Raw genomic sequence first — 25062 nt, 5'->3', positions numbered from 1 at the left:
GGTAGGACTGCACAGCCCAGAGCTTCCACAGATCCCCGAGAGAAGCCCAGGAGCACTGCGTGCGGATCAGTTCTCTCCGCCGCACAGGGTGTGGTGGCCAGTTTCCTCCAGTGAGCTGACAGCCTTCTCAATTCTTCTAACAAAAGATATCTAGATAACACTTAAATCTAAATTCTCATACTCCCAAAAATAAGTAGAAGCCTCGTATCTATTAGCATTGAAAAGTGTGTAAGGAAAAAAAAAAGTGTGTAAGAACATCAGAAATCCTTCACGTGGTCCTATTCCAAAAATCTGTCAACTCTGAGAGTGTCATGAAATTTACATATACCATGGGAGAATGTACACCTGCTTTGGGGATTAAAATCCATCACTACTCATTAAAAGATTATCCACCATCCTGATACCACTACCAGGTAAAACAAAGTCATGCTTAACTACAGTAGACAGAAGTGGTCTGTCATCAAGCTGCCAGTTTCTGTTTTTTTTAAAAATTTTTTCTAGGGGCCAGCAGGTGGTGTGGTTAAGGTGCTGGATTTTCCCACATGGCAGACTGCAGTTCAAGTCCTGGACCTGGTGGCTTGAAAAATCACACTGGGCGTGTGTATGTGGATGCCCAAAATCTTAGGAAGAACAGTGGAGGGGAAGGGATCACAGCATACCCATTCCCGATAGGGGGTGATTTCTCACTTTCCCTCTCTTTGTCTGTCTGAGTGCACATGCCTAATGGCAAAAACCTAAAAAAAAAAAAAAAAAAAAAATCCTTGAAAAAGATAAATCAGTGAGTTTTCCTTTAATTTCTTAGTTGCTTAGTTGAGATAAAAGTATAATTTATTATATGCGATCAAATTATTGGGTTTAAAATGCCTTTAAGCTTTTCATAAGTGTTCTACTTACCTTATTTTCTTTGTCAGGAAAGAATGTCTTGCTCTGAGGAAACCATGTAGCTTGCTTCTGCTCACCGTCTAGAATCTGCATTTACATTCAGGCAGTATCTGAAGTTGCAGGCTATTATTGTTCTAAGTTGTGGAATTCATGTAGAAAAAAAATACCAAAAATGACTTCAAATTCAATAAACAGCATATATGGTAGTAATCATAAACAGCGAGACAAGAACAAAAGAGAACTAAAGATAAAATCAAGTGATTTTGTGTTTATATCGCCAGAAATCTTGAAAGAGAATTCATGCTTAATTGAGTAGGATCATTTATGACTTATTCTTATAAAAGGCAAGTGAAGAGCTAGAAGATGGATTTTAACCCTCTGAAACAAGTGTCAGTGCTTTGCTGGACCGATGCTGGGGTGGAGGACTTCCAGTCTCCTCCTGGCAAAGGCGATGGTATCATAGCACAAATCCCAAACTCTGCTGCAGGGTTTATGCCTTTGCTTGTCTTGTAACACATTATTTTTGTTTGTTTGCTTGTTTGTTTTTGTTTTGAGATTTTTTATTATTTGGTGCATGCATGGAGAAACAGAGAGATAAACAGAAAGTGAGAAATCACCTTGGGGGGCAGGGGCGGGTGGCTTCACCATAATCCCTTCTCCATTCTCCTCTCGAGATTTTGGGCACACACGCACGTACATGCACCAGTGTGAGTTTTAAGCCACCCAGTCTAGATTATCTTAAAAAATAAAACATTATCTTAAAAAATAACAAGTTGGACATAAGTAATGGTATGTGCATTAAAAAAAAAAAAAGGCAAACTTCTTTCTTCTTTTTCCTAAAACAGATATATTATTTTTAAAGCTACCTTTGAGGTACAGTAGTGCTGATAAATTCAAAGTGCTTTCCTGTTTATACCCCCTGTGTCTTTGTAACCCAGTTAGGGTAGGTGCGCAGTAAGTACTCATGTATTACCTCGCTTGGTCCACACTTCTGAGGTGCCTACCCATCAGGAGGTAGGACACAGTGAGTAGTAGTCATGGCCTGTGGTATGAGACCTGAAGCGCCCCAGAAAGGTGTACACAGGGTGCACAGCATGACGCGGTGAGACTGGGTGTTATAACCAACATGTGCACACGGGGCTATTGACAAGTGACCTGGTTTCACATATGGTGAGACACTTTAGGTGGTTGGGGGAGTGGTCCTCCTGTGGGGAAGGGGCAGAGCAGGGCAGCTGGGAACACAGTCTTGGGGCCAGGCAGCCTGGGCTCAAGGCCTAGACCCCAGCCTGGGGCAAGAAAAGATTGATAATAGCAGGACAGTATCTGTCAGCAAAAGTGTCTCCACAGAGAAGTGGGGGGATCGTTGATACATGCATGTAATCACTGAGACCATCGCAAAGCAAGAAAAGACGGGGCATTGTTCTTTTTTATATCGTTCAGTATAGTTGTTAGTTCTCATGACAACCAAGAACATTCAGATGATGGATGGAGGAGGCTCAGCGAAAAAGCCAACGTGATTTCTAGCTTTGTCCAGCAAGATGTTTGTGCCACACATCATGTTTGAATGGCAAGCTCTAACTTAGGTGAAATTACTGGCGTTTCTGCCATCCGCTTTCATTTATAGTCCTAATGGGGCTGTAAATCTGCTCCTGACTGGAAAACTCAGCTGCTGAGGTGTCATGCCACGCTCTGTAAGTCCTTACTAATCCAGGGTTTTCTACCACTTCACACTACCTTAAGCTTTGTGATTTCAGTAGCAGAGTATCTGTAAATGCCTGCCTGGCACAGAAATTCCACTCAATGAGAAGGAGAATAAAGCGTCTGTTCATAATAAGCCTTAATTCTTATAATAATGTTAAGACTATTAAATGGGGATTAATTTACTTGCACATTATCTCGTACATGTACTCTTTGCCATATGCTAGACAATAAAAATGGGAGGACTGGCTAAAACTTGAGTCAGATGTGCTTGCACTCATCAGAAATGAGCGTTCCTTCTCTGTCCTTGCATTCAGAGAGTGTTTGCTGCAAGTCTGCAGGTGCCATGCTGGCTCCTGGGGACGCAGCACCTCTTGGACTGTGTTGGGGCTGACAGCCATCCTACTTGTGGTTTCCATCAGCCGTAGAGGGAGGCATAAATATACGTGTGATAATATCTGAAGGGACAGACCTCAGGGCAAGACAGCACGGTGTAGTCCACAGAAACTCCACAATTGCATCCAGCGTGATAGATTGTCTTAGAAATAGTCGGGCAGTGTTGAGGCCCCAGGGGGTTGTCTGGCAGAGGCTTAAACAGTTGATGAGGCAGAAATGTGAATCAAGAACAGCCACAGATATCTGTCCATACTCACACCCTCCACTTGATACACAAGAAGGATCCTTCAGCAGTTTGTATTCTTGAGGTCTTAAGAACCTATTTTCTTAGCTAGCCTATCATAGGAAAGCTGTAAGAAGAAAATAAGGAGACCAGCAAGGGATGGGTGTCCCATTCATCTCTCTATGTACCCCACTCGCTACAGAGACCAGGTGATTTCTAGAACCAAACTCAAGGAGTTAGTTCATTCTAATCAGAAACGGGTCATAAATGTGCATAGTGCCCAGTAAGATGAAGGGGGGTTGACACATCAGGAAAATGAATGCCCTATGGCCAGGTAGGGACAAGAGAATCCAAGAAGCACCAATCAGAAGCCACTGGTGTGCTGAGGCAGTGCCCCAGAGGAGCATGGGCCTAGCAGCTAAGGCAGGACCAGAAGCTTTGTCAGAGGCCCCCACCCCAATCCTGCTCAGCCAGTCAGAACTCAGTCATCAGTAGGAGATGCTTCTAGTGAGCATGAAAGGTGCCCTTTATACCACTTAACCAAGCCCAAAAAGTCAAGAGTGGTGGAGGCTAAACCCAATCCAGGGCTGCCCGAGGAAGGCCTCAAAGCAGGGTTGGTCCTGACCTAATTCAGCCTGCCTCCGTGCCTTTGAGAGCACTCACCTTGCTGTGGATCAGACATCCACCCTTTCCTCCAGCCGTCCTCTGGGGGCAGGTGTACCCTGTTTACTCACAGCCTTGTGTGAGGGAGGAACTGATCAATACATTTGAGATTAGAGAAATTTAAAACTGAAGATGGGGAGATGTTAGAGTACAAAGTTATGTGGGATGAAGAAATTCTGGAGGTCTGTTGTATAGCCCAGTGACCACAGTTGTTAAAATATATTGTTCACGTCAGACTTGCTGGAAGAGTAGATCCTAAATGTTCTCACCACACAAGATTTTAAAGTGTGAGGTGATAGTGTTATTATTAAAGTCATGACACATTTTTGCACAGATAGAAAAACATTGAAAAATACATCACTACTTTCCTGACAAATTATATATATATATATACACACACCAAAATATTATATTGTACACTATAAATATACACAACTTTTCTTTGCTAGTTATACCTCAATAAAGAAAGAAAAAACATTTTTAAAAATTAAAATACAGATATAAATAAGTAGATAAAGGTAGAAGGGCCCTTAGAGACAATTGGGTCTACCCCTCTCCATTAGTGAGTCGGAAACTGTGTCCCATGAAGGCCTCCACACTGTCTAGACTTGCCTAGAGAGTGATGCAGTGTGGACCCAGGCCCTTGGTGACTCAGGCTGGAGGTCTTTCCAACACCGGGCCTTCAAACAGTCCAATTCATTTCCCTCATGAAGCATTGATTCATCTCATCAACAATTCCACATTCTTAGAACTTGGGATTTTCCAGGTGTGTCTTAGGTAATAGTCAGACACCTCCTAGTGGTGAAGATAGATGGGGTGTGTGTAGAGATTAGTAGACCCTCAGTACAAAAACAGCCTTGGTTATTTCTGGCCGCTCTGCTTTCTGCCTCCGAGGTAAGAGGAGTCACCAGCCCCAGCCCTGAGATCTCAAAGCAGGCACTTTCCATAGTGCGAAGTACGGAGAAACGTGATACGTTAAATACTAGGGCTTCTCTTATGCTGTCATTGTTTAAGTCTCGCGTGACCACTCAGTCTCCATGTGGACGAGTGCTGCTGGGTATGGTCTTCTCAGTGAATGCTGTCGTGTTTCCTTCTAGCAAGTGAACAATGGCCTCACACTCAGCGACCTTCCTTTGCACATGCTGAACAACATCTTGTACCGCTTCTCAGATGGGTGGGACATCATAACTCTCGGCCAAGTGACCCCCACGCTGTATATGCTCAGTGAAGACAGACAGCTGTGGAAGAAACTGTGTCAGTACCATTTTGCTGAAAAGCAGGTGAGTGTGATGCAGCGGTGTCCCCTCAGAATCACCAGTTTGGTGGATTCTACCCAGGGATGCATAGTCCCTAAACTCTCCGGGAGAGAACGGCCAGGTATTTCTATTTTTTAAAGAATCAGAACAGTCAGGACCTATCTATATCACTTCTGGTTTCTCTTCTGTAGATAGTCAGGCTTCTGTTTCATATTGAAAAAAGACCCATGATTCTAAAACTAACCCAGTGCAAACAGGAAAGCAAAAGGCTGAGTTCTTTCATCACATCTGTTGATCACGGGATATATCAGCGTCTCCAGCTACTGTCCTTTCTCCTTAATTTAAAGAGTAAATGCCTTTTGCTAAGCTGCATCCTTGAAAAGTGGCGTGACCTCTGTGAACCTCAGGTTCTGTCGTCACTTGGGAGACAACCTCTTGAGTGTCCATAGCTCTCCCTCCTCTCCAGCATGGCGCTGCCTGCAGCAGCCGGTTGTGGGAGCAGCACGTCCTGTTCACATGCAGTTCACTAGGGGAGAAAGTGGACTGAGTTTCAGTCGGCATTGGAAATGGGGTGAATTAAAAACCTAGGAAAGGATATCACCATGTACATCATTTTCAACAGAGAACTTTACGTTCCTTTTTCCTGTTAAAAGTATCTTCCTTTTGCCCCTCCCAGCTACCATCTACCTTCTACTCCTCTTCCTTACAGGCTCTGGTATCTACTCTTATCCCCCTACAATCTTTCAGTTTCTGCCGTAGAATGAAGACATTTGGTATAAACCATATTGTGTGCTATAGATATGTACAACAATGGGATCTAAATGAAAAAACACGAATAAATAGCAAACCTAGGAAAGGAGGGTGAGCGAAAGCGTGCCTGGGATGGTCCCCTGTGTCGTACAGCTTGCCCTGGACCCTCTGCCCGAGCACTGACGCCAGTGGGCTCCATCTATGCCAGGTGTCCTCAGCTGGCTGCCCTCACCTCCCTCTGCCGTGTGCTCACATTCAGGCATGAGCTAGCCGTCCACGGTGTTAGTGAGAGTGCCTGACAGTTATACACAGGCTTTTTGAATGGCAAGCTCTAACTTAGGTGAAATTACTGGCGTTTCTGCCATCCGCTTTCATTTATAGTCCTAATGGGGCTGTAAATCTGCTCCTGACTGGAAAACTCAGCTGCTGAGGTGTCATGCCACGCTCTGTAAGTCCTTACTAATCCAGGGTTTTCTACCACTTCACACTACCTTAAGCTTTGTGATTTCAGTAGCAGAGTATCTGTAAATGCCTGCCTGGCACAGAAATTCCACTCAATGAGAAGGAGAATAAAGCGTCTGTTCATAATAAGCCTTAATTCTTATAATAATGTTAAGACTATTAAATGGGGATTAATTTACTTGCACATTATCTCGTACATGTACTCTTTGCCATATGCTAGACAATAAAAATGGGAGGACTGGCTAAAACTTGAGTCAGATGTGCTTGCACTCATCAGAAATGAGCGTTCCTTCTCTGTCCTTGCATTCAGAGAGTGTTTGCTGCAAGTCTGCAGGTGCCATGCTGGCTCCTGGGGACGCAGCACCTCTTGGACTGTGTTGGGGCTGACAGCCATCCTACTTGTGGTTTCCATCAGCCGTAGAGGGAGGCATAAATATACGTGTGATAATATCTGAAGGGACAGACCTCAGGGCAAGACAGCACGGTGTAGTCCACAGAAACTCCACAATTGCATCCAGCGTGATAGATTGTCTTAGAAATAGTCGGGCAGTGTTGAGGCCCCAGGGGGTTGTCTGGCAGAGGCTTAAACAGTTGATGAGGCAGAAATGTGAATCAAGAACAGCCACAGATATCTGTCCATACTCACACCCTCCACTTGATACACAAGAAGGATCCTTCAGCAGTTTGTATTCTTGAGGTCTTAAGAACCTATTTTCTTAGCTAGCCTATCATAGGAAAGCTGTAAGAAGAAAATAAGGAGACCAGCAAGGGATGGGTGTCCCATTCATCTCTCTATGTACCCCACTCGCTACAGAGACCAGGTGATTTCTAGAACCAAACTCAAGGAGTTAGTTCATTCTAATCAGAAACGGGTCATAAATGTGCATAGTGCCCAGTAAGATGAAGGGGGGTTGACACATCAGGAAAATGAATGCCCTATGGCCAGGTAGGGACAAGAGAATCCAAGAAGCACCAATCAGAAGCCACTGGTGTGCTGAGGCAGTGCCCCAGAGGAGCATGGGCCTAGCAGCTAAGGCAGGACCAGAAGCTTTGTCAGAGGCCCCCACCCCAATCCTGCTCAGCCAGTCAGAACTCAGTCATCAGTAGGAGATGCTTCTAGTGAGCATGAAAGGTGCCCTTTATACCACTTAACCAAGCCCAAAAAGTCAAGAGTGGTGGAGGCTAAACCCAATCCAGGGCTGCCCGAGGAAGGCCTCAAAGCAGGGTTGGTCCTGACCTAATTCAGCCTGCCTCCGTGCCTTTGAGAGCACTCACCTTGCTGTGGATCAGACATCCACCCTTTCCTCCAGCCGTCCTCTGGGGGCAGGTGTACCCTGTTTACTCACAGCCTTGTGTGAGGGAGGAACTGATCAATACATTTGAGATTAGAGAAATTTAAAACTGAAGATGGGGAGATGTTAGAGTACAAAGTTATGTGGGATGAAGAAATTCTGGAGGTCTGTTGTATAGCCCAGTGACCACAGTTGTTAAAATATATTGTTCACGTCAGACTTGCTGGAAGAGTAGATCCTAAATGTTCTCACCACACAAGATTTTAAAGTGTGAGGTGATAGTGTTATTATTAAAGTCATGACACATTTTTGCACAGATAGAAAAACATTGAAAAATACATCACTACTTTCCTGACAAATTATATATATATATATACACACACCAAAATATTATATTGTACACTATAAATATACACAACTTTTCTTTGCTAGTTATACCTCAATAAAGAAAGAAAAAACATTTTTAAAAATTAAAATACAGATATAAATAAGTAGATAAAGGTAGAAGGGCCCTTAGAGACAATTGGGTCTACCCCTCTCCATTAGTGAGTCGGAAACTGTGTCCCATGAAGGCCTCCACACTGTCTAGACTTGCCTAGAGAGTGATGCAGTGTGGACCCAGGCCCTTGGTGACTCAGGCTGGAGGTCTTTCCAACACCGGGCCTTCAAACAGTCCAATTCATTTCCCTCATGAAGCATTGATTCATCTCATCAACAATTCCACATTCTTAGAACTTGGGATTTTCCAGGTGTGTCTTAGGTAATAGTCAGACACCTCCTAGTGGTGAAGATAGATGGGGTGTGTGTAGAGATTAGTAGACCCTCAGTACAAAAACAGCCTTGGTTATTTCTGGCCGCTCTGCTTTCTGCCTCCGAGGTAAGAGGAGTCACCAGCCCCAGCCCTGAGATCTCAAAGCAGGCACTTTCCATAGTGCGAAGTACGGAGAAACGTGATACGTTAAATACTAGGGCTTCTCTTATGCTGTCATTGTTTAAGTCTCGCGTGACCACTCAGTCTCCATGTGGACGAGTGCTGCTGGGTATGGTCTTCTCAGTGAATGCTGTCGTGTTTCCTTCCAGCAAGTGAACAATGGCCTCACACTCAGCGACCTTCCTTTGCACATGCTGAACAACATCTTGTACCGCTTCTCAGATGGGTGGGACATCATAACTCTCGGCCAAGTGACCCCCACGCTGTATATGCTCAGTGAAGACAGACAGCTGTGGAAGAAACTGTGTCAGTACCATTTTGCTGAAAAGCAGGTGAGTGTGATGCAGCGGTGTCCCCTCAGAATCACCAGTTTGGTGGATTCTACCCAGGGATGCATAGTCCCTAAACTCTCCGGGAGAGAACGGCCAGGTATTTCTATTTTTTAAAGAATCAGAACAGTCAGGACCTATCTATATCACTTCTGGTTTCTCTTCTGTAGATAGTCAGGCTTCTGTTTCATATTGAAAAAAGACCCATGATTCTAAAACTAACCCAGTGCAAACAGGAAAGCAAAAGGCTGAGTTCTTTCATCACATCTGTTGATCACGGGATATATCAGCGTCTCCAGCTACTGTCCTTTCTCCTTAATTTAAAGAGTAAATGCCTTTTGCTAAGCTGCATCCTTGAAAAGTGGCGTGACCTCTGTGAACCTCAGGTTCTGTCGTCACTTGGGAGACAACCTCTTGAGTGTCCATAGCTCTCCCTCCTCTCCAGCATGGCGCTGCCTGCAGCAGCCGGTTGTGGGAGCAGCACGTCCTGTTCACATGCAGTTCACTAGGGGAGAAAGTGGACTGAGTTTCAGTCGGCATTGGAAATGGGGTGAATTAAAAACCTAGGAAAGGATATCACCATGTACATCATTTTCAACAGAGAACTTTACGTTCCTTTTTCCTGTTAAAAGTATCTTCCTTTTGCCCCTCCCAGCTACCATCTACCTTCTACTCCTCTTCCTTACAGGCTCTGGTATCTACTCTTATCCCCCTACAATCTTTCAGTTTCTGCCGTAGAATGAAGACATTTGGTATAAACCATATTGTGTGCTATAGATATGTACAACAATGGGATCTAAATGAAAAAACACGAATAAATAGCAAACCTAGGAAAGGAGGGTGAGCGAAAGCGTACAGCTTGCCCTGGACCCTCTGCCCGAGCACTGACGCCAGTGGGCTCCATCTATGCCAGGTGTCCTCAGCTGGCTGCCCTCACCTCCCTCTGCCGTGTGCTCACATTCAGGCATGAGCTAGCCGTCCACGGTGTTAGTGAGAGTGCCTGACAGTTATACACAGGCTTGCATGCGTTTGAAGGGTATCTGTTGACCACTGGTGAGGTCCTTGCAGTTCCTTAAAGGGACCAGTTGACAGAAGTTAAACCGTTTGTTCAGCAAGTAAACGTCCTACTGGCAGGGTTAGGCTAGAATTAGCAATCAGCATCTTCTGACTCATCTTGTTTATATACTTTTTCTTGACTGAATTATAAAAGCCTCAAAAAAATTTCTGTTCTTCAAGGCTCAGTAACTAACAGTAAGACCCTGAAAAAAGAGACACATATTTGCAAGAACCTTTATGCATACAACCCAGGTTCGGAAGCCTCCGCAAAGTGAAAACTGAGGGACTTGTTGGATTGATGCAGATAGCCTGAAACAGTGCTGGGAGGAGAAGTTGTCTAAATACTCTCGACTGGAGCATCTAATGTGGATGGTGGATTTGAGTTCAGATAAATCACCGAAGGTTATTTAGGAGAAAAACAATGGGAAGGTGTGTGAAAATTCCCCATGTGAACATTAGTGCAGCGCAGAATTAGTGAGGCGTAGAAATGTGACAAAAGTCATTTTTTCTTTCTAAGAACTAAGGTTTTTAACTGAACCCTGGTCTTCTGTGTGCCTTACAGCATTGCAGAGTGGTGTCCTAACACTATGCCCCACAGCGGGGCCATTTTTTTTTTTAGAGGTTTTTGCTATAGGGCGCGTGCACTCGCCAGAAATACAGAGAGAGAGACAGAGAGACAGAAAGTGAGAAATCACCCCCCAGGGGGTATGGCCATGCCACAATCTCTTCTCCTCCATTCTCCTCTCGGGATCTTGGGCATGCATGCACACGCGCCTGGCGTGAGTTTAAGCCACCGGGTCCAGGACTCGAACCATGGTCAACACACGGGAGTTCAGTGACCTAACCATTATGCTAACTGCTAGTCATGGCAGCAGGCCATTTTTAAAATGCATTGTCTTTTTATTATTGAGTTGTCAACGTCCATGCATTCTAGATGGCAAGTCCCTTATCAAATGCATTTTGTGTGTAACTTATTCTAACTATCATAGCATAGATGTCACTACAGATCACAATACATAAATGGTTAAACAGCTGCTTGGTATTCCATTGTACAGATATGTCATGATTTATTTTATTCATTTCTTATTGATTTAATACAAATAAATTTAATATCAGGTAATTAGATGTTTCATGCAGTATAGGACCTTTTAAAAATAGTTTTGTGCCCAGTGTTATGCTTTGAAATTATCTTATTCTGAGCAGAATTTTGTTTACATTTAGTTTTGCAGACATTTGATCCTTTCAGAAAAAGGTCACATCGAATGGAAAATGATGTATTTTGCACTTCAGAAATATTACCCGACTAAAGAACAGTATGGAGACACTTTACATTTTTGTCGGCATTGCAGCATTCTCTTTTGGAAGGTAATCATTTAAAATACATTCTTTGAAGATTGTAATTTGGTGAAACTATTCACCTGTGTTTTAAGTGTAAAAACGGAAAAGGGAAAATACTGTTTGTGATAAGAAAGTTAAGGAGATAAATTTCACCACCTAGTGAGACAAGGAACAGGTGTTCATGAGAATAAAACAGACAGCTCATGGCTTGAATTGGAAATGCCGAAAGTGTTGGGTAGCTTCTTTTCCCAGGGAGGGCTCCCTCGTAGATGTCAGCATGCAGGAGGTGTGGCCTGGACCTGAGCAGCCTGGACCCAAGGCCAGTGGCTTTTCCAGCAGCAGCGTTGGATATGCCTGCCAGCCCTCACCCTGAAGGTGAAGGGGCTGATGATTACTCCTGTTTTGTAAACCTGACAAAGAATTCTCTTTGTTTCCCCACACTTAGCCCTCAGCCTAGAATCCTGATGATCAGTTTCCTCCTTTTGTGCCTCTGTTTTTTTTTTTTAATTTTTTTAAAGAATTATTTATTTAATTTTATTTATTTACTCATTCATTTATTTTAATTTGACCAGAGAGAAACACAGAGAGAGAGGGAAAGTGAGAAAGCAAGCCACCAGGTCCGGGACCCGAACCATAGTCAGCCATATGGGAATGTCCAGCCCCTCATGTGCTCACCGAAGAGAGCAAGTACCCTTCCATGGGGTATGGTCACACTGCAGTCCTTTTTCCTCCATTTCTCCATCCCATCAGGATTCAGGGTATGCACCCACATGCACAGGCTTCCGGTGCCAGGATTTGAAACATCTTCAACAATGTGGGAATCTGGATTTCTATGCACAGAACTTAGCCACTGAGCTATGAGGCCAGCCCTGTGTCCTCATCTTGAAGACAGCCTCACAAGGGTCTGTAAGTGGCCAGGACTAGTCTTGGGCTTCACTGTCAAAGCCAAGTTCTTAGAACAAGAGGGTCCATAAGGAAATCACAGGCTTTAAAATAAACCTGTGGTTTTTCTTTTGTTTGGACAAAACTTAACAAGACCATCAGTGCTTAACTGCAAATCTGACCCTTCAGCGAAAAACTTAGAAATTCTGTCTTCATCAGTTCCAGTTTCTCAAGGGATCCCTTATCATCCAGTTGCTTTCTATTGTTTGTTCTCTCACTCCCAGACTCTGACAGAATGTTTCCCACAGTGGGAGGTAATATTTGTATACCACTTCCTAGGTACAGTTCATTTTCTTGTCATGTTAATATTGTTTCATGCTGGAAGTGTTCTTTGGTTTGCATTTGAATGTATGTATTTTGTATTGTGAGATTTTGCTGGGGAAGAGAGAAGTGGGAAACAATAGAGCCTGGTCCCTAGAGCAGTAGCCTGCTCTGTCCCTGCTGTGCCCTGGGGAGCTCCAGGTCTGACAGGGCTCAGCCCCTCTGGCAGGAACAGGCCCATTTCCTCCTCTCCCTTTCTCTGAGTTTAGGGAGTTGAAGCTCTTGCCTGGTGGAACCCATAATCTGTTCTGATTTATTTCTTTCTGCTTTACATTTATCTAAAGTTATGATCAGTTGGGTTACAAGATAAGCTCTAGGTTGTTGGAAAGAGACTACTGCTTTTAATGTTTTTATTTTACAATACATTTATAATCATGTGGCTTTCTAAATTATAGCCCATGGTTGAGCAGAGGCTGTGAAGAGGCTGTTTTCCTGTGCCATTTCAGCAGTGATCAGCACCATCCCGAACAGTCATGGTGCCTCCATTCATGAATTGCTTGGGAGATTTTATTTCTGATTTACTGTTTATATTTTGGTAGGACTCCCCCCTTTCCCTAAATTAGGAACATGCAAGGTATATCATGTATCTCTGCAGGAGTACGGTGGTTTTGTAGAACGTTGTCCCTTGATAGCAGGAAACATCTTGTATTTAAATTTATTCTCACCTTGGTGAGGTCGACTAATCGGTATATCAGTGAAATGACAGGAGAGAGCCCCTATTTGGTTCTCCCCATCCTAAGTCACAGGCACCAAAAACACCACACGGAGTGAGTTGTCTGCACCAAAACACGGGCGGAAGGGAGTGTGGGAAGACCAGGGTATGTGCTGTCGTTTCTAGTTTCAATGAATACTTCTCCTAAGAGTTATTTGTCTTTCTCTTCAGCAGATTGTTTCATACTCTAGAATCGACAAAAGTAATGATAATTTTGTTGGGGAAAATAATATTCGTTTGATAGAAGACTTTCAGTTATGTAGGTGGTAGTTAATATTTTTCTCAGAACAGTACTGAAAACTATTGGAACCCTCCCTGAGTAATTAACAAAGAAACAAACATTCTCACCTTAGTTCCTTTGTCATTAGGCAGTTTAAGAATATGCTACTGACGTCAGCCAGTGGCATGGTGGTGTAGGTGGCTGTATCCCTCATGGCAGACTGCTCTGCTGGAGTCCTGGGCCTTGCAGTTTGAGAAACACTCCAGACACGTGTGCATGTGTGCCCAAATTCCTGAAAGGTGAAAGGAAGGAGAAAGGATTATGGCGTGCCCATTTCCCCTGGGGTTGCTTCTCAAATTTCCTCTCTCTGTCTCTCTGGTGAGTGCATGCACCCTCTAGCAAATGGAAAAAAAAAAAAAAAAGAATATGCTCTTTGCGTTTCCTGAAATATGTAAGTTGTTGATGTTTTTAAAGTCGAGAAATGATTTTTAGCTCTCCAAAAGAATTTGCCTGCAAATTCTTGCATTTAGTGAACTTTTCTTTTTCTTTTTAAATTTTGCTTCAGGGCACAGGCCCTCGCCCTCTTTCTCACTTTAGGGATGCAGGATGGCCATGCGCAATCCCTTCTCCTCCATGCTCTCTCATCAGGATTTTGGGGACACATGCACACGCCCAGTGTTTTTCAAGCCACTGGGTCTGGGACTCCAACTGCACAGCTGGCCATGTGGGATCCAGTCGCCTTAACTGCCACGTCACTGGCTGGCCCAAACTTCTCTCTCTTAACTTAATCATGGTATGGAAATTTGGAACAAGTCTTTTCTAAAAGATGTCTGCTGGTCTTTTCAGTTCTAAAATGCTCACGTCTCACCCCAGAAGGTTGTGCGATGTCACATAGCACTGTGGGTTTTAGGGCTGGTCTCTGCGAGTGGTCACATCCCAGCTCTTCCCACCAGACATCATTCTGGGAGGTGTTGGTCACAGCCACGTTTTTATTTCAGAATCTCTGCATGCACGTGTAAAACAAGATGAGTCTCTCCTAACTGACCTCCTTCCTCCCTTGCCTCTCATCTACTTTTCTGTGTTTGGCTGACGCAGCAGTCCAGTGGCAGGTAGGCTAGTGGGCAGAGCACAGATGTGGTCAGGCAGACCTGGATCTGCCTCAGATTGTGGCCACACGTAGACATCAATCCCACAGGGCTTTAGGTTTGTTACCATAACCTGGGACGAAGAGGAATAGTGAAGATTAAGCAGTTTTATATCTGGCACGTAGTTGGTGCTCAGCAAATGCTTGTCTACTGATTGTCATTCATTTTCTTTAGCATCTCAGTAGTTATTTTCTGTTACCTGTGAAACCAAAGTAACATCAAACCTATTAAGAAATTGAGGTCCTGGTGGGTGACTAAATCCTTGCCTGGCACTCAGACTTGGTCATAACTGGCAGTGTGGCCGTGTGCCCATATTGGCTCTGTATCAGATACGTTCTACCTGCCTTGATCAGAAAGCCCCCAGCACAGTCTGTACAATGACCACTCGGCTGAGTTGGCCTCTGCGGCGCAGACCAACTCCATAGGCCCTCCAGATCCCATTGCGGTGACACTCCCAACCTAGAGTCATTGAGGGCCACCGAGAAGAGCAGAGTTTGACATGGCTGTTTTAGTCTGTACTCCTACCCATTCTCCTATCTGTGTAAAACTCAGTTAAAAACTGACTTGTGGGGTGGTTTGGGAAGCCAAATGAGGATTCATTTTTTTCTGTGAGTCTCTTGTCTCAGTGTTTCAGTTGCCAAAATTGAATACTGGACAGCCAGCACTAACCCTGCAGGCTCGTGTGGGTGTCAGGAGCAAAATTGTAGCTGGAATCTAAGACAAGGCATCCACTCCCAGATCCACAGTCTGGCCTTCTTGGTCTCACGGGTGAACTGTTTCTGTATGAGTAGTTAATTAGCCAACCCTAGATCGCTCAGCCAGGGATCAGACAGAAACCCCTCCCGCTAGGGGGCATAGCACAGGGAAGCAGGAGCGGCAGTGGGGGTGGCTGGGAGCTGCGGGCTCTGGGTTCTCTTGAGGCAGTGAGCAACAGACAGCCACGGTGTAGGCTGGCTGTGTTGGGAAGCAGCAGATGGTTGCTGATCCTTCCTGGAGAAACTGATATATCAAAAGACAGAGGTTGGCCACATGGCTTTGGGCCCACATGGACTGGAATTAATGTGCATTGTTTAGCGCAGAGTAGACCCTAGGGACACTGAGGAGGAGTAAAGCACTTTCCCCCTAAAATCTGTTGCAAAATTTTTAATATGACTACATAGAAACATTATTTTACATGTTTTTCAGTGAAAGACCTTGAAGATTATTTGACACTGCAACCTCATTAGTTGTTAGTTTCAGAGAATTAAAAAGAAATGGAAACATTTTTGTCTTCTTGTCTTCAAGAAGACAAAGGACTATCTTCAACTTGTATGGGGACTTGGGACATCTGATGGTGTTGTGTATGCCACTTTTAATAATATTTGCATTGCCCAAATTTACTTACCTGATGTTTAATATGCATCGAACCTAAATACAGTCCGGCTTGTTCTAATCCTAACTTTTCCTTTTTTCCCTTTTCTTTACTGCATTCCTTCCTGATTCTTTCTTCATGATATTAAAGGACTACCATCTTGCTTTATTATTCAAGGTACTTCCATATTTTACCACACATGCCATGTTTGGGATAAAAATGTTGAGTTGTGTTGTATCTCATGCTCATCATCCTCGCCACTCCCTGGAGACAGTCACGCTAGATTTCAGCCCTCACGCGCTTGATTGCCACTGAGGCAATGGAGTGTAAGCAGCGAGACGGGCTGCCCTGGCCACCGCAGCGGGGCGGAGTGTTCAGTGAAGTGTCTCCTTGATCGGTGCTCGGGGGATAGCGGCTCCACCCTGAAGGAGAACGCAGGCCTGTCACTCAGAGAGAAGGACCACACGCAGCACCTCGGGGTGCTAACACGGCAGGGAGGGCACGTGGAGAGACCCATTGCTGCCTTCACCGTGTCTTGGGACCTCTCAGCTTGTGTTCCTCTGGAAATTTTGTCCATTATCTTACACAGAACTTCCTTTTTTCCCCTGTCACTTCTATTCAACAAATTTGTGGTCTTCGGTTGAAGGCACTGCCTCGTGCCCTGCTGCTGAGCAGAGGTTCATTGCAGCAGGGGCTTTGGGGGGCTGAGGCGGCGGCGGTCACTCCTGGCCCGTGTGGGAGCCCGCATGCTGAGTCGAGGATACCTGGCAGAGAGGCAGACCTGAGTAGCAACGTGAAGTAGGACTGGGCAGACAGGGAAGGAGGAATAGCCGGGACCAGGGAGCAGCAGGACCCCGTGCAGGTTCTGGGGCAGCCCTGTAGTGTTGGCACCTGGCTTTTCTACTCAGAGCAGGCACAGTTCCCGGGGCTGACTCTGAGGCTACTGTCTCCTGCCCCACATGACAGAACTTGCACAGGAACTTTCCACCGAGAAACTGTGTGGCTGCCCTTGTCTGAATATTTCTCATCCAAGTTATTTTCCACAAACCTTTGAGGTGGACTCCAGGGTCCATGTAAGACAGATGTCTGAGACCTTCTCTGCAGACGCGTGGCTGCCAGTGGTGTGGATCCTTCCTAACCCATCTCCCTCCTTCCTGCAGGACTCAGGACACCCCTGCACTGCAGCGGACCCCGACAGCTGCTTTACTCCAGTGTCTCCACAGCACTTCATTGATCTCTTCAAATTTTAAAAGCAGCCCTCGTTTGGGCTGTCCCTGTCGTCTGAGGTTGTACATCGTACTGTTTGTGCAATAGCTGGTAGTAAATGTTCTTTGTGACCAAAAGCAATGACGAGGGTGGCGACTGGAGGATCCCATGAGGCCCATGCTTCCAGAAAGAACGTGAAAATTGTCCTTCAGTGGCTAAAGGCTAGGAATGGACTCTTGTATATTTTCTCTTTGAAGAAGGGCAGAAGATCCAAGCAAATCATTTCTACTTTCTTTAAAACTTTTCTTCTAAGCATATTACGATTTGAAATTTTGCATTTTTATATATATATATATGGTTCTAAAAGGATTTTGTATTTTCAGCCCCACTTTCTGTGCCAAACTGACACCAATGGCCAAAAATATGCTTAACTGTCCAATTATAGTTTCCCAATTTTCTAGCAGTTGGGGGTGGGGACAAAGCAATTCATTGATTGTTGTAAATACATTGTGCAGAGTATTTATTTTTTCTTTAAATGTACTTTAGCAACTGCATTGGCTGTGCCCAAATGAGTACTCTTCGAATGCAGAATGAACCCAGGGAATGCCAGCCATACTGCCTCTTGGTGTGTATTGGTACAGTTGTGAATTGTGCAGACTGTGTAGCCTCACGATGCTGTGGTAGTCTGTGCTCCTGGATGCCCCAGGTGGGTCCTGGTAGGGCACTCCTGCTCCAGGTGTCAAGTCTGTGTAGCCACCCCTGACCTGCGGCGGGACCAAGCTCAGGCTTGTCAAGACTTAGTCCGCAACAGCCATTGTAGTCCAAACTTCACTTGTGTTAAAGCTACTTTTATAGACAAAGTAATAATAAATCATGTTGACCTATTGATTTAACTTGGTTAGTTCTGCATTTTACTGGAAAAAGTAATGTTAGTGGTTTTAATATCATTTATTTAAGTCTTTAAAGGTTGTCTCATTTTTAAAGTAATGTATGTTAATTCTAGAAAATTTTGAAAGTAAATAAAAGAAAATAAAAGTTACCCATAATCCTGCCACCCAAAGAAAACTGTGCTTGCTAAATATATTCATATATGTGCATATATATGAAATATTGTTCCTCAGTAGCTCTAGGGTAGAAACATATTGTTAAATATTTTCATCTTTAAAAGAATCAAAGGAGCCAAGAAAATTGTATCTACTTCTTTAATTTTTTTCTTTTAAGCATGTTAAAATTTATAATTTTACGTATTTATAAATCTGGATCAAAAAAGATTTTGGATTTTCAGCACCACATTCTGCACTGAACTGAAACAAATGGTCAGGAATAATGCTTCTTAGTTGTCAAATTACGGTTTCCTTCCAGATGCTGTGCAGACATCTAGGGCCTCTACGTATATTCTGTCATGCATCCTCTGTGACCTGGTATGTTCTAAGAAATGCGTTGTTAGGTCATCTCACCCTTGGGTGACTGTTATTAGAGTGAACGTACACAAACCAAGACGGTGTAGCCTACTACACACCTAGGCACTGTGACAGAGCCTGTGCTGCTGTGGGGCCACTGTAATGCGTTTGTCGTCTGTCGCTAGCCAGATGCCGTTGTATTTGGAGTAAGAATTTCCCATAAAGCCATAAACATCCAATACAGTATTTTCATTTCTTTTTTTTTTTTAGGTTTTTGCCATAGGTGTGTGTGCTCACTGGAGAGAAACAAGAAACAGAGAGACAGTGAGAGGGAACATGAGAAATCAACCCCTGGGGGAATGACACTGTAGTCCCTCTCCATTCTCCTCTTGGGAGTTTGGGCACACATGCGCCCTGTGTGATTTTCAAGCTACCAGGTCTGGGACTTGAACTACGGTTGACCATGTGGGGACCCAGCACTGTAATCCCTACACTGCCTGCTGGCCCCAGTACTTTCATTTTATAACCAGCCTTTTTCCCCCCCAGAAGCACTTACCTATAGAAGTACTACCTGAAAACCTTACACTCCATAGCATCACACAGGTGGAATAACCTTTATCATCACAGCATTCGGGTTGTTCCTGGATTTTGCTGTTAACATCAGTAATTCTGTGGTAGCATCATCGTACATAAACTTTTGTGCACGTGACTATGTCCTCATGATAAACCAGAAGTAGAAGTACCGTAACGAGCTACACATTCTTTCAGGCTTTTAACATTTATACCTCCAGGTGGCTTGTAAGAATAGAAATTGTTGTAGCCTTTTTAAATGAGGGAGTATAGTGAGTGTCCATTATCCTTGAAGCATGGGTATTATTTCTTATTCTGATGGTGCTATTTTAATTAAGTGAAGAACTGGATGTATGACTTACTGTGAGGTTGAACATTTCTTTCTTTGGACTTATTGGCCGTTAGTTTTGTTTTGGTTTTGGTGAATTACCAATTGTACTCTTTGCCTGTTTTTCTCTTTTGGGATGTTGGTATTTTTCATATTAATTTCTTCATAAGAGAATGTTAACCTCTTGAAGTCCTTTCCCCCCAGTTGGTCACATACCTTTTTAATTGTTATGATGCTCTTTGGCTGTGCTGTAGAGTTACATATGCATGCATTTATAAATTGAGCAAACTGCTCAGAAAAAAATAACAATATTAATAGAGTAGGGAGAAGATTCCTGCAGTTCCATTGCATTGCCATATTTCCACAGGCAGGGGATGCAGCCAATCCAATCTGTAAGTGCACATTGGCATATCCTATTGCAGGTGTACACGAAGGATGCAGAGTTGGGGCTGGGCAGGTGAGCAGGGATATCTGACACACGTTGCTAGGAAGAGAATGGGTGACACAGGCAACTGTGGAAGAAAGACAATTTCAAAGCACTAATCAGTTGTTCACAGAGGACCAAACAACACCAAACAGAGAAGATAAATAATTTACACATTTGAATGGTATTTTTGAATACCAGGGCCTGTCAAAGTAGGGCTGTTGCTCCTCACTGGATTAAATTAAACTTTGGTTCATAATGCAAGGAAACAGAGATTTCAGGCCACCAAGAACCTGAGACCAGGCAGCAAGTTTTGCATGCATTTTATTCCTGACAAAGGCAATGCCAGACACTCTCAAGATGGAATCTCTAGTCGTTCATGATACTGAATCCTGGTTAGTGTTACTGGATTGGGTCCTGCCCAGAGCCTGGCCACAGCTGCAGTCTGTGTTGATATACAGTCATGTCCCTTTGCCTATTTTGAGATTCAAAAGATACATTTCTCACCTATGAATATATATAAATCAGAAAGAGCCAAGCAGCAGTGTCTCTGTAGCAGATCAAGGTACAACTCTTCAATAGTTTGCTGAGTAATGTATTGCATCTGCATATGTATTATGCATATATACTGTACAGAGTTGTACACCAAAAAAAACTGTCTATTTTATGGACAATTTATAAGGGTCTGACTGTGTACAATTTTTGCCTTAAATGCTGCTTTTAGAATCAAACCTTCATGAAGATTTTTGTATATTGATCTTATATCCTCCAACCTTGCCAATATAGTTTATCAGCTCTATAGTATTTTTGTAGATTACTTAGGACTTGCTATATACAGAAGTATGTCATCTGCAAATAGACATAATTTCATTTCTTCCCCTTAGTTTGGATGCCCTTTATTTCTTTTTCTTGCCTAACTTTCCTGGATAGAACCTATTTAGTACAGTGTTGAATAGCAGTGGCAAGGGCAGACATCTTTGTCTTCTGCCTGATGTTAGGGGAAGGCTTTTAGTCTTTTATATTAAATATGATGTTAACCATGAGTTTTCCATATATACCTTCTACCAAGTTCAGGAAGTTCCCTTTTAATTCTAGTTTGTTGAGTATTTTTATCATAAAATGGTGGTGAATTTTGTCATATACTTTTTGTGCATCTGTTGAGAAGATCATGTGGTTTTTGTTCTTTATTCTATTGATGTGGTATGATTACACTGACTGATTTTTGTATGTTGAACCAACCTTGCACTCCTGGGCTGTATCCTACTTGGTCACGGTATATAATTTTCATATGTAACTATGTTGGATTTGGTTTGTTGATGTTTTATTGAGGATTTTGGTGTTAATATTCACAGGAGATACTGGTCTACAGTTTGTGAGTGTGTTCGTGTGCATGTATGATGCCTTTGGTTTGGTGGTAGGGTAAAAACAGTCTCATAGGATGAGCTTGGGAAGTGTTCCCTCCTCTTTGTTTTTTGGAAGAGTTTGTGAAGGTTTATTGTCAATCTCCTTTAAATGTTTAATAGAATTCTGGACAAGCTCAGAAGCCATCAGGCCAGTCCTGTAGCCTAGTGGTTAAGGGAGTCGGGTTCCACATGGCACACTATATGGTTTGAGTCTCAGTGGCTTGAAGAACACACTGGACTATGTGTGTGATGCCTCAAATTCCAAAAGGATGGAGAGAAGGGATGGCAGCATGAGCATGCCACACTGAGGGGTGCTTTCTCCCTCTCTATTTCTGACAAGCTTTCAGTTTTTCTCCATTGACTATTATATTTACTGTGGGCCTTTCATATAGGCTTTATTAGATTGAGGTTTTCTGTTTCTGTTTCTGTTTTTTTTTTTTTTTTAGCTTTAGTTTTTTTGGGGGGTTTTTTGGTAGTTTTTACTATGAAAGGGTGTGAGATTTTTGTTAAATGTCTTTTTTGTATCAATTGTAATGATTGTATGATTATTTTTCCTCCTTCACTCTGTTAATGTGATATATCATATTTATTGATTTGGGCATCTTTTTTTTTTTTTTTGGAGAGGTTTTCTCTATATGGTTCGTGCGATTTTTTCTCTATAGGGTGCGTGCGCTTGTCAGACAGACAGAGACATAGAGACAGAAAGCGAGAAATCACCCCCCGGAGGGGATGGTCATGCCGCAATCCTTCTCCTCCATTCTCCTCTCGGGATCTTGGGCACGCACGCACACGTGCCTGGCGTGAGTTTTAAGCCACCGGGTCCGGGACATGAACCGCAGTCGACTACATGGGAGTTCAGCGATATAGCCATTACGCTAACTGCTGGTTCCCCTTGATTTGGGCATCTTGAACCATGTTTGCATCTTAGGGATAAGTCTCACTTGGCAATAGTATATAATCCTCTCAGTGTGCCATTGAATCCTGTTTGCAAGTATTTTGATAAATATTGATACAAAAATCTTCATTTGGAATATTGGTGTATGGATTTATTTTTCTGGTTTTGGTATAAGAATGATGCTGGCCTCATAGTGTAAATTTAGGAGTGTTATCTCATTACTTTAAGGAGGACTGGTTTAATTTTTTAAATGTTTGGTAGACTTTTTGAGGGAAGCCATGTGTCCTCGACTTTCTCTGTTAGGAAGTTTTTGAGTACCAGTCAGTCTCCTCACTTGTCATTGGGTCTGTTCACAATTTCTATTTCTTCATGATTCAGTCTTGGTAGGTTGTGTGTTTTTAGGAATTTCTCTAATTCATTTAGGTTATCTAATTGTTGTCATATAATCATTCACAGTAGTCTTGGAATCCCTTTTATCACTGTAAAATTGGTGGTATGTGCCCTCCTTCTGATTTTAGTTATTTGAGTCTTCTTTCTCCTTAGTGTAGCCAGAGGTTGGTCAGATCTTATAACTCTTGATTTCAGTTTTCATTGTTTCTTTTATACACTCTTTTATTTATCTGTACTCTGACCTTATTCTTTCTAGTAGTTTAAGGTGTAAGTTTATGTTGTTGATTTGAAGTCTTTCTTCTGACTTTAATGTGTTTATAGCTATAAAATTCCCACTTGCCACTCACTGCTTTTTCTGTATCCCATAAGTTTTGGAATGTTGTATATTCATTTGTCTCAAGATATTTTTCAATTTCTCTTGTGATTTATTCTTTGATCCTCTGGTTGTTTAAGAGTGTGTTGTTTAATTTTCATGTATTTATGAACAATTTTCCTTCTGCTTATTTCTAGTATCATCCCACTGTGGTCAGAAGAGATACTGTTTATTATTTCAGTCTTGTAATTTCTTGAGATTTGTTTTGGGATTTAATCTGTCTTAGAGAATGTTCCGTTTGCACTTGAAAAAAATGTGTATACTATTTTGTTATGGGTGAGGGTATGTCAGTATAGTCTATTTGATCTATAGTGTGGTCCAAGTTCTATTTCCTATCTTCTGTCTGATTGTTCTATCCATTATTGAAAGTGAGGTATTGAAGTCTCCTACTATTATTGTAGTGTCATTTCTTACTTCAGTTCTGTCAACATTTGCTTCATGTATTTTGGAGCTTTGATGCTTGGTGCATATATATATATATATATATTTGTTATATCTTCTTGGTGAATTTTCAGCTTTTTAAAATTAAACAACATGAAGATGAAATTATAGGGTGTCTGAGATTTACTTCATCATAATCCACTGGACTGGAGGTGGAGGATAACTACAGATGAAACAAGATTAACCAGGAATTGGTAATTATTGAAACTGGATGGATGAATACACATAGGAGTTTATATCAGTCTTTGTCACACTTTTTCTGTAGAGAGAAAGGGAGTAAATAGTTTTGGCTTTGCAAACCACATGGTCTCACTTGCAACTACTCAACTGCTAGAGTAGCACCAAGGCCCCATAGACAGACCAAACACAAATGAACATAGCTATATTCCATTCAGACTTTATGGACGCTAAAGTTTGAATTTCATATGCATTTCATATGTCATGAAATAGTCATCTTTCATGTTTTTTATCATTAAAAAAAATGTAAAAACCATTCCTGTGAGCTATGCTAAAACCAGTGGCCTAGATTAGGCAGGTGAGCTGTAGTTTGCCAATCTCTGACTTACATGTTTGTCTCTTTTGTATACGCCTGATATTTTCCACATAAAAAGTTACATAAGGTCGGGAACCAGCAGTTAGCGTAATGGCTATGTCGCTGGATTCCCATGTAGTCGACCGCGGTTCGTGTCCCCGACCCGGTGGCTTAAAACTCACGCCGGGCGCGTGTGCGTGTGTGCCCAAGATCCCGAGAGGAGAATGGAGGAGAAGGGATTGCGGCGTGACCATCCCCCCTGGGGGGTGATTTCTCGCTTTCTGTCTCTATGTCTCTCTCTGTCTGGCGAACGCACATGCCCTACAGTGAAAATCTCTCTCAAAAAAACAAAACAAAACAAAAAAAGTTACATAAGGTTGATGTTTTGGTACTTACCTTTTTTTGTTGTTGTTGCAAAAGTATTGGATTGTCAGAAAATTCATGATGCAGTTTTGCATAGAAAGACATGGAAAAAATACATCATGACTTTTTTGACAACCCAGTAGTTATGTTCATTGTAGAAAGTTTTTTATTTCCAAAAGCTGAAACAAAAAAAAAATTAAAATGTTCTCTCTAATTCTACTTCAAGATAATTCTTCATATTCTTTTATATTGCTTTTTGAAGATACACAATGTGTTTCTAAATACAAAGTGAGAGAAATAGTTAAATGTTAGGATATACTCTACCTCGCCCCTCCTGCTCTGAAACCTAAAGCATGTGGAGTTGTGTGTTCCAAGACAGCTCCACAGGGAACCATGTCAGTATGATTCTTGAGGTTGAATTCCCAAGAGAAACTTAGCTTTCTTTTGTATTTCTGTGAATTGGATTTTGAAGATTTCTTACAGAATAAAAATTATTGCCCTTCCCTTTTGTCTTATAGCACCAGTTCTAAGGTCTCCAGGGAGAAGAGATTTTTGAACCCTGGTCTCGAAAGAAAAAAAAAAAATCATCAAAAAGAAGCTTGAAAAAAGCAAGTGATATGATATTTCCATCATCTCCACTACATCTAGATTTGTTCAGTTTTCTTAATAATAAATTATCTCCATTTTATAATTTAAAAAATCACATATTTCCTTTAAACTGTAACACTAATTTTAACTTAGTAAAAAAATTGGTTTGTGTTAAAAAGATT

General features: G+C 42.6%; 1 protein-coding gene and 1 long non-coding RNA gene across 6 annotated transcripts in view; both read left to right on the top strand.

Annotated features, from left to right (window-relative positions):
• The window catches only part of FBXO25 (F-box protein 25), a 66744-nt gene extending 48678 nt beyond the window's left edge, over positions 1 to 18066 (top strand). For 3 of the 5 annotated variants that reach the window (XM_027776780.1, XM_006141631.3, XM_014592729.2), the window contains 4 exons: positions 4960 to 5142; positions 11160 to 11303; positions 16118 to 16144; positions 17128 to 18066. In XM_027776780.1, coding sequence (XP_027632581.1) covers positions 4960 to 5142; positions 11160 to 11303; positions 16118 to 16144; positions 17128 to 17217 — 444 coding nt within the window. In that variant the 3' untranslated portion in view covers positions 17218 to 18066. The remainder of the gene's footprint in view (positions 1 to 4959; positions 5143 to 11159; positions 11304 to 16117; positions 16145 to 17127) is intronic. The other 2 variants (XM_006141633.3, XM_014592733.2) reach the window with 1 other exon arrangement.
• Positions 8370 to 10137, top strand: LOC114010149 (uncharacterized). The gene is made up of 3 exons (XR_003551516.1): positions 8370 to 8499; positions 8703 to 8885; positions 10119 to 10137. It is a non-coding gene; the product is annotated as an uncharacterized LOC114010149 (long non-coding RNA).
• Positions 18067 to 25062: the final 6996 nt, after the last annotated feature.

This window comes from Tupaia chinensis, unplaced genomic scaffold (genome assembly GCF_000334495.1).
Source record: "Tupaia chinensis unplaced genomic scaffold, TupChi_1.0 Scaffold000061_1, whole genome shotgun sequence".
Lineage (NCBI taxonomy): Eukaryota > Metazoa > Chordata > Mammalia > Scandentia > Tupaiidae > Tupaia > Tupaia belangeri.
The sequence above is the reverse complement of the archived record's forward strand: the minus strand, read 5'-3'. Positions and strand labels throughout refer to the sequence as shown.